Source organism: Orycteropus afer, unplaced genomic scaffold (assembly GCF_000298275.1).
Source record: "Orycteropus afer afer isolate SDZICR_OR568_19922 unplaced genomic scaffold, OryAfe1.0 scaffold01394, whole genome shotgun sequence".
In the NCBI taxonomy this organism is placed as follows: Eukaryota; Metazoa; Chordata; class Mammalia; order Tubulidentata; family Orycteropodidae; genus Orycteropus; species Orycteropus afer.
In genome coordinates, this window is record NW_006922981.1 from 1 (window position 1) to 10,144 (window position 10,144).

The 10,144-nt window shown below is 35.5% G+C and overlaps 1 protein-coding gene across 1 annotated transcript; it reads left to right on the plus strand.

Annotated features, from left to right (window-relative positions):
- The first annotated feature begins 2,680 nt into the window (after positions 1-2,680).
- Positions 2,681-3,619, plus strand: LOC103213194 (olfactory receptor 8H1-like). The gene has a single exon (XM_007959058.1). It carries the CDS (start codon positions 2,681-2,683, stop codon positions 3,617-3,619), a length of 939 nt encoding a protein of 312 aa, XP_007957249.1.
- The last annotated feature ends 6,525 nt before the right edge of the window (positions 3,620-10,144 follow it).

The following is a 10,144-nucleotide window of genomic DNA, read 5'->3' on the forward strand; positions in this document are numbered from 1 at the left end:
TGCAGGAGTGCATGGAGGGATGGACACTGGGAAGAGGTAACTATGGGGAGGAAGTGGGAGGGGAGCTATTGCATTGTGGTAAACTGTGGTCAATGTTATGAGACAAAGTATATGTAAACTGCTGTATGGAAAGTGAATTTGCTCTGTAAATCTTCACCCAAATCACAATAAAAAAATAATAATAATAATAAGTTGGAGGGAGGAGGTGTGTCTGACCTCCATGTCCTAATCAGCCTTGGACTGTTTATCTTGATTCTCCTTGCCCCTTGTGAAGTTAGAGGAGGTCATATACCCTCACGCCATTTGTACGTTATAAATAAAATAAAATAATAATTATTCCATAATGTTATAGAAACTATTTTTCTTTCTGCTCCCCCCACCTTTTTTTTTAAATAAAGCAAAAGGCAAGTACACCAAAAGGGTAAAACAAATTACACAGATCTCTGTGCAAATCAATTACATGACACAGCCCAACCTGAATGGAAAATGCTCACCCTACTTTTCTTGTAATACCTCAAACCGTCCAATACTGGCAAGTACTCCTGGAGCGAAGTTCACCACAGTGCACCAGTCACTGCATAATAAACAAAATTGGATGTTTTATAGAATGCTAATGCAACATAGATCAAGGTGTATTATTAGTGTTTAGTCATAAAATGAGGATAAGATACTGAATATGCAGTATAATAATTGATGCAAAACATAAGCACTTATTTAAGTAAACATTTTAGGCACAAACAAAAACAACTGGAAGGAAATACATCAAATTATTAACAATGCTTTTCAATGGATATCCCTTTCTTTGAATACTCTTGTATTCTATTTCCAATAAACAAATCTTATTCCAATGATAGTATCATACTTTATAAATGTAATTCAGTTTAAAACATATGCTATTCTTCCACTCATAGTTAACCACTTGACATTTACAGAAAAATGTAGCATTTCTCTAGAAATGGGTTTTCTAGCATCCTAGTAACAAATTATGGAGGATCAAAAAGTAATACTAAGCCATCATGCTCCTCATTGTGTTGCTTCTTAGGGACTAGGCAGCTCTCTGTTACAAACCTCACAAGAATCTATTATCCTTGAACTTTTATGCTTGGAAATGTGCCAACCAATCTCCCTGGGAAATTACCCAAGGATGACCAATGGTTGCATTGTCAACAACCCCTAGTATATGAGGTGTCCTGGATTATTGGACAAGAGGAAAAGGATGCTCTGTTCTGCTTATGTTGACATTAGCTTGTATGTATTTTTTTTTTAGATACATAATTTCCTCGTGATGTTTATATTTGAGTAGGAAATGAGTAAAATATGGAGGTTATTTTTTTTAACTCTAAATATATATATATATATGCTTGGAAATATAAAACGAATGCATCTGAAAGGAAACCAATACTACATCATGACAATTTTCATCTTCTTATTTTTTGTATATATATTTTATTTTGAAGAAAAACTTGAGCTTGACAAAATCTTTGATGTGTAACTTTTGAAGGAAAATTTGCTCATCACCTTTGACTCATGGTAAGTGTTATTCTGAAAATTAGATGTTGGCAAGCCGGATACCGAAGCCTTGGTGGCATGGTGGAAAGCACTGGGCTGCTAACCCAAAGAGCAGATCTGCACACCCCCCAGTGACTCCGGAGGACAAAGAGGGGAGCCTGCTTTTATAATAATCACAGAACAATCCAATACCTTTTGGGTAATTCGACACTGTCCTATAGGATTGGAGTCAAATCCCAAACAAAGGTTGTGGTTTATTTTAGGTCATATAAAATAAAATGGAAAAATGATAAGAATAGACATAGACATAGACATCGATATAGGCATAGATGTTTAGGCCTTGCCTTAAGTAATTCTGGTGCTTGTTGAAACAAATATACAGAGTTGATATAATAAGTTATATGCAAGCAATGTTCATACTTGGGAAATATAACTTTCAAATGAAATTTGGTTTTGTATACTCAAGTTAAGAACACAGCATATCTTTTGTAAATGAGTATTCTGTGCTGTACGATTTCAACTCACCACAGTTAAGAACCTCAAAGTTGAAATTTCTGATGGTCACTTGTATTAAATAATAATGTTAAAAAAGAGAGAGAGAGAGAGAGACAGTACAATGCATTAAAATACTGTTTCTATCATTGCTTATTATACACTTAACTTTTTTTCTCAGGAAGCTGAAATTAATTATAGTGTTATGAGTATACTTAATTTCTAATAAACCTAAAGCCTTTAATTCTAATAAAGCTAACATGCTAATAATACAACCAACATTCACTAACTCTGACTTCAGATAAATTACTTAAAGTTCTATTCCAATTTTCTTATTTACAAGTGTGGATAACAACACCACCTATGGCATGATACTTTCGTGGAATTTAATATATTAATAAAGGACAGCACTGAGAACACTAGAAGTTCCATTCTAATTTTGTAATATGTGCTACTTGTTTCTGTCATATTACAATGTTAATTTATACTCACACTTATATATGGAATGAAATTAAGATTTTGAGCAGTCATATTTTTAAAATACTCTTTGTTGTCAATTTCTATATTCACAAGTATGTTTTTTATACTGCTGGGTCATTCACATAAACAAAAACCTGTATGAAGTCACTGATGCTAAGTATCAAATTTAACTTCCTACAGTTTAGAGAAGAGACAAACTATGGGTAGAATGAATAACACAAACGTGTCTGCCTTCATCCTTATGGGACTGACAGACTCTGAAGAGATGCGGCTGGTCCTCTTCAGTCTCTTTCTCCTGATTTACCTGGTGACTGTGCTGGGGAATGCAGGGATGATACTGCTAATCCACCTGGACCTCCAGCTTCACACCCCCATGTACTTTTTCCTCAGTCATCTGTCCTTCCTTGATCTCAGTTACTCAACAGTCATTAACCCTAAAACCTTAGACAACTTACTGACTTCCACCAAGTATATTTCATTAGTTGGTTGCTTCACCCAGATGTATTTTTTTATCTCCTTGGCTGCCACTGAATGCTTTCTTCTCTCTTCAATGGCCTTTGATCGCTATGTAGCTATTTGCAATCCTCTACAATACTCAGTTTTTATGTCCGTGACACTCTGCCGCTCCCTCATCACTGCATCCTATGTGATGGCATTCAGTGAAACTTTTGTCATTGTTCTTTCCATGAACACCTTGCATTTCTGTGACTCCAATGTAATTCATCACTTTTTCTGTGATGTATCTCCGATTTTAGTCCTGTCCTGTACTGACGCGCATAACACTGAGATCACTATATTCATTCTTGGTGGCTTCACTGCAGTGGTGTCCATTAGCACAATCTCTGTGTCCTATGTCGCCATTCTCTCCACTATCCTGCAAATCAAATCCACCTCTGGAAAGCGAAAAGCCTTCTCAACCTGTGCCTCCCACCTACTAGGAGTGTCCATCTTCTATGGTACCATGATTTTTACATATTTAAAACCAAGTAAGTCCTACTCCTTGGGAAAGGAACAAGTGTCCTCTGTTTTTTACTCTATTGTGATCCCCATGCTGAACCCACTTATTTATAGTCTTAGGAACAAAGCAGTGAAAAATGCTCTCATTAGAGTCATGCAGAAGAAAGCACCAGACATTTAAGATGACACTGTATAAATTAATGAATCTCATATTTTCTGTTTTCCTACTGGATATTTTTTGTGGGGTCTTTCTCTCTAAAAACAGTGTAATCCTTCAATTCATCTCTTTCTGTCCAGCCTTTCTTTACTGGTCTCTATATGATCATGGTTATTTCCAGCAATACATCTTTCCAGAAATCATAACTGTAATTAGAAACTATGAAACAGAAGTTAAACTAGGAGTTTAAATCTATATACTTTTAAGGGAAATTCGTGTGCAAAAGAAGAAAGTGTGACATCATTATTTAAACTGTATCATATCAATCACCATGCATATCCAATTTCAGAGAATTCCTTTATGAACAATAGCTACATCCTTGGTACAATAGTAAAAATTTCAGAAGTCAGAGTGTATTATACAGAGAAGAAATATAGCACATTTAATGGAGTCGTTAGGTATTCTTGTTTTAGAAATAGACATTCCAGGTCTGCTACCCTGTTAGCTGCATGACTCTTAGGTACTATACTATAAGCCTCATTTTTCTTAACTATAAGAAAGAAATAATAATTCCTGCCCCCCCCAGAGTTATACCAAAGTTTAAATGTAACAAAATATCCTTTTTTTTTTGTGAAGAATAACTGGTTTTGTATAAATTATTTTTTTTAATTTTAAATGATACACACACTGATAGCTAAAATATTAAATTTAAAAATCTCATCCCTTTATACTTTTGGAATTACACTTAAGTAAATGTTGCAACATAATCAAGTTCTGGAAAATGGTATATATTAACATTGAAGAATACTTGGAAAACTATTTGAAAAATAGGAAAGTCCTACAAATTCTTGATAATTTTGTTTATGTTCTTCTAGACTAATACCTATGCTTGTGTATCTTATATACATTAAAAAAATCCTATATTCTCTTGCCCCTTTGTTTCCACTTACTAATATATTTGTGACTTCCTTCATCATTAAAACCTTCTAAATGAATATGGGCTTTGCACATGGGCAAAATCAGGGCTGTCATGTTATTAAGGTTTCTGGACCTGCCATGTTATAAATTCATCTAGTTGAAAACCTTCACACAGAGATATAATGTTGGTGTCAATTCACAAAACAATTGAAAATCCCACCTTTCTCTGATCTGTCAACAAGTCTCAATAAATTACTACTAGTGAACTTTGATGACACATAACAACAACAACAATTAACTTCAATGTGTTTCAAAAAATCATTGTTTTCACCCTCATTTCTGTTGGCTTGCTTTGTTCTTTGAAAAACCGTTCTCAAAATGCTTCACTCATTTGTTTTCAAACTGTCAGCAGGGAAATAATGTAAAGCTAACGATTGGCAATTGATTCAGGGTGAGAGGATCTCCTGATTTTGGTCAGGGAGTTTGCTCAATTTCCTTCCTTCTCTCGGCCTCTCTTTCTGTCTCTTTCATTGTCTCTCCTTCTCTCACTCCTGCCATCCCTCCTTCCTTCCTTCCCTCCTTATTCCCTTATTCTCCTACTTATCCTAGAAATTACATTTAAATTTTATCGGCTATTCAAAGACTAGTTCAGAAAGTACCTTTTTTTGTTGTTTTTTTCATTTTCTATAATGATTACTATATTGTTTGCATTTTGTTGATATGGTTCATTTTTTAAATTTACATTAATTTTTTTTAATAATATTTTGTAATTTGTTATTTTCATCCATTTGAATGTTTAAAATTATATGCAAACTCAGCTTTAGGATTAAAAACATTTACTATTTCCACTACTGGTTGATTTTTTCAGAGCATTTAGATCAATAATATTTTTCTTATTATATGTTGGATATATGTCTTTCATATCAATACTCTACAGAATGATTTCATTGTAAATTATTTTTTCTTTGAAGCCTGCATATTCTTGGGTATATATTTGTTGTTAATTATAGATAAGTGATAAGTATTTTTTAAATAATAGGATTGCTTTGCCCACCTCTAATCTTATAAAAGCATCATGTCTTTTTTTATATTCACATGTTTCCACTATTCTGGTCTTTTCTATAAACTATGTTGGGCTTGTTTTTATTCACGTATTGTTTAATGGATACTGTTGGTCTGCATTGGCAAAGATGACCAACAAGTTCTAAAATTGTTTTGACCATAGCAATCACAAGAAATATTTAAGTTCACCTAAACTCAAACTGCCTTATCATCCTTACACATACAATATAGAGCAAAATAATACAAAATAGAAGTGTAAAAAGTTTGTATAAACTGTTATTAAACAAGAATAATATAAATCATGGGTAAGATGAGTTAGCATCTCTTTATCTCCCCTCTCAATTTCCTGTTAAATAAATGCTTTCCATGTTTTATGTAATATGAGTTCTGATGTATGTTTGAACCACAATTTTATTTTTCATGGAGCTAAGCCAAAAATCTATGTATTATAAAAATTCAACTATTTAAATAGTGATAAAGAAAATGAGAGTAATACAGCATGGCTAAATGTGAACATTTTCCAAATATATTTTCCTTTTCAATAATTGATGGATAGATAATAATAACTCTGATTCAAACAAAAATAAAAGTTTTGCCCTCATGTTGCTTCTGATTCATGGTGATCAGAAGTGTGTCAGACTAGAATGGTGCTTGATAGTGTTTTCTATGGCAGATTTTTTTGTTTGATTGGTTGGGGTTTTTTTTGTTTGATTGGTTGTTTTGTTTTAAGGAGTACATCTGTAGTGTTTTCTTCTCCAGAAGTCTGGTTAGATTTGAACCTCCCCCCTTTGAGTTAACCATTTGTGCCACCAGGTCCTCCAACTCATAGAAGGTAACAGCAATATAGCAATATTTAAAATTTGATTTTAGATAACAGAAGCCATGCCTCTACTTTTTCATGCTAAACCTTAGGAAGGATCCTTGATATTTCTTCTGATTTCACACCCCTCACATTTAATTGTCAGCATATCATGTTAATTATACCAAGAGTATTGTGGTAGTTAAGACTGTGGGTCAACTTGGCTGGGTCTGGGTGATTAGCTGGGCAGCTGGATGTAGTTATTTGAGCAGCTGAGTAGCTGCTTTAGGGATGTGGGCTGTTTCCATTATATAAGAAGCAACTTTGAGGAAGGTCTCCAGTTTTTGGCATACTTGAGCCCTGCATGTTGCCAAGTCATTGTTCAGCCATCTGCCATGCCCTGCTGATCCTGGGACTTCTACTGGACTTGAATTAGTGGCCTGCTGTGTTGTTTGGTAACATTGGGACTATGTCTTTTTACTTGTCGACCTTGGTTTGTCAGCCTCAGAAGCCAGCAGCTGTCTGAGTGAAGAAGAGCCTCCAGCTTCAGTGGACCAGGAGCATGAAGCAGAGCTGAAGCTCAAGGTTGAGGGGCTTTCCCCTAGCACCTAGTGTCTAGTCTTGAATTTGTACTTAAAGCCTCCAAACTGTAAGTGAATAAACTTCTGTTTGTTCAACCCACCTATTTGTGGTGTATTTCTGTCAGAGCCACACTAGGTAACCAAAACAAATATATATTCAGAGTTTGAGTACATCTCAATAACACCTCTCTATGGTCTTGCCCCAGGAACCATTGTCTCAGTGGTAATTATTGCTACCTCTCATTGGCTTGTCTCCATTTATTTTCCAACACCCCTTGAAACTTATTTCAATGTAGAAGCTAGAGTAATACCATTAAAAATCACTTTTCCTTTCAAACTTTGCAACACTTCCTAGCACTATAAGAGTAAGACCATGCCCCCAAAAGAGTCTCAAGTATAAATAGTCTTGCCCCACTCTTACAGTCTAGGATCTCTCTCTCTTATTTGCTTATTTTGTATTGGCCACAATTATATCTTCACTTGTCCCTATACACATAAGTTCTGACACTACCTAGAACTCTCCTGCCCACTCTTCTCATCTTAAATTTTTCTTCCCCTTAATAACCACACAATTATTTTCTAATTTTAAGTTTGTAATTTACCATCTTATTTCAAATGAAACTGCTCCATCACTCTTTCATGGTTCCTTTGTTTCCATAACAGTTATCTCCATTAAACATGCTACATATTCTCCTTATACTTTTTCTTGTCTGTTTTCACAAATTTCATGTAAATTCTCTGAAGAGATACTTGTTTGTTTTGTCAATGTTATACACCCAGCATTTAGAACAGTGTCTCAGTAAATGTTTATCAATAGTTGGGTGTTACAAACAATTAAATCAGAGCACAGAAGTATTACTGTGGACATATTAACTCAAGTAGGTAATAGGTAAGCTTACATGGGAGCTCCAACAGTTTAACTCTAGACCCCACATTCTTAACTGTCTGTGATATACCATTTTTCTAGAAAATGTCATTTTACTCCACTTATCAGAGCTGAGGAAATAAATGGTAGCATAGTGGCTAAGGTACTTGACTGTTAACCAGAAGGCTGGAGGTTCAAACCCACCAGCCACTCCTCAGAAGGAAGATGGGGCAATCTACTTCTGCAGTGATACTGCCTCGGAATCCCAAGGAGGGATCACTATGGGTCGGGTCCGACTCAATGGCACATGACAACAACAACAACAACTTTATTATTATAAAAAAAATAACAGGAGAAAATAAGAGTTATAGGATGGTAGTGTAGTGTGTCTCAAGTTGCTGATAGAAGACAGTGTGATTTTGGCAATGCCAAATAAATTTTCACAAATATAAATTGTTTCCCATTTACATAAAGAAATAACTCTGTAAAGAAAAATGCCATTTATTAGTTGATGTGATTGTTCGGGAGATAGAAGCTGTGTAAGTCAGAGTATAGACTATCATGGCATAAAAAATGGATTTAAAATTAGAGTTGCTCAATGAAGAGAAAAGTATCACCCTTTCATGGAACCATGCAGAATTTAGATGTCTGGGGTTGTGGGTAACTCTGATCCATGTAATAATATTCATGGGCCCATGTGTTGTCATTGTTGTTGCTCTGCTATCTCCCAAAATATTATCTCCTTCTGATCATAGAAGAGAGGGTCATATATTATTATGACTTCCCTCCAGTCTGATAGGAAAAAAGAGAGAAAATGCCAATTGTGACTTCAACTGTGTCAGTCCAACTTGTTGTGGGTCTTCTCTTTTGCTGACCTTCTATTATACCAAAGGATGTCTTTTTCAGGGACTAGTTTCTTTTAATAACACGCACAAAGTACAGAAGGTGAAGTCTTCCCATCTTTGCTTCTTAGGAGCATTCTTTCTTTATGACTTCCAAGAAAAATTCCATCTCTTCTGATGGTCTATGATATCTTCAATATTCTTTACAAACATCGTATTTCACAGACAAATATTTTTCTTTGTCTTTGTTAGGTGCCATCAAATCATCTCTGACTCACAGTGACCCTATGTACAAAAGAATGAAACACTGCCCAGTCCTCAGCCAGCCTCACAATTCTTGATATACCTGAGTCCATTGTTGCAGCCACTGTGTAAACCCACCCATCTTGTTGAGGGCCTTCCCCTTTTTCGTTGACCCTCCACTTTACCAAGCATGATATCTTTCTCCAGGGAATGGTTCCTTCTGACAACATGACAAAAGTAGGTGAAAAAAAGTCTGTCCATCTCCCTTACAAGGAGCATTCTGGCTGCACTTCTTCCAGGACAGCTTTATTAGTCCTTTTAGCAGACCATGGAACTCTCACCATTCTTCACCTGCACCACATCTCAAAAGCATCAGTTCTTCTCCAGTCTTCTTTATTGATTGTCCAGAAGTGAAGAGATAAAAGAGCTGAACAGAAAATTTCAAAGAGTAGCTTGAGTAGACAAAACCAATTACTATAATAAAATGTACAAAGACCTGGAGTTAGAAAACCAAAAGGGAAGAACACCCTCATCATTTCTCAAGCTGAAAGAACTGAGAAAAAAATGAAGCCTTGAGATGCAATATTGAAAGAAGCTATGGGGAAAATATTGAATGATGCAGGAAACATCAAAAGAAGATAGATAGGATACACAGAGTCACTGTACCAAAAAGAACTGGTAGATCTTCATCCATTTCAGGAAGTGACATATGATCAAGAACCAATGGTATTGAAGGAAGAAGTCAAAGCTTCACTGAAGGAACTGGAGAAGAACAAGACTCCAAGAATTGATGGAATGAATACCCATTGAAATGTTTCAACAAACAGATGCCCCCTGAAGTTAATCACTCAGTTATGCCAAGAGATTTGGAAGAGAGCTACCTGGCCAACTGACTTGAAGAGATCTGTGTTTGTACCCATTCCAAAGAAAGGTGATTCCACAGAATGTGGAAATTACTGAAGAATGTCATTAATATCATGTGCAAGTAAAATCTTACTGAAGATAATTCAAAAACAGAGCAGTATATAGACAGAGAACCACGAGAGGTACAGGCTGGATTCAGAAGAGGATGTGAAACAATGGATATCATTGCTGATCTTAGATGGATCTTGGCTCAAAGAAAAGAATACCAGAAAGATGTTTTGTTGTTGTTGTTATGTGCCGTTGAGTCGGCCCCGACTCATAGCGACCCCTCCTTGGGTTTCTGAGGCAGTATCACTACGGAAGTAGGATTGCCCA

What these genes read in the sequence shown, in the direction of transcription:
- LOC103213194 (XM_007959058.1), top strand. Translation starts at nt 2,681, where the DNA reads ATGGGTAGAATGAATAACACAAACGTGTCTGCCTTCATCCTTATGGGA.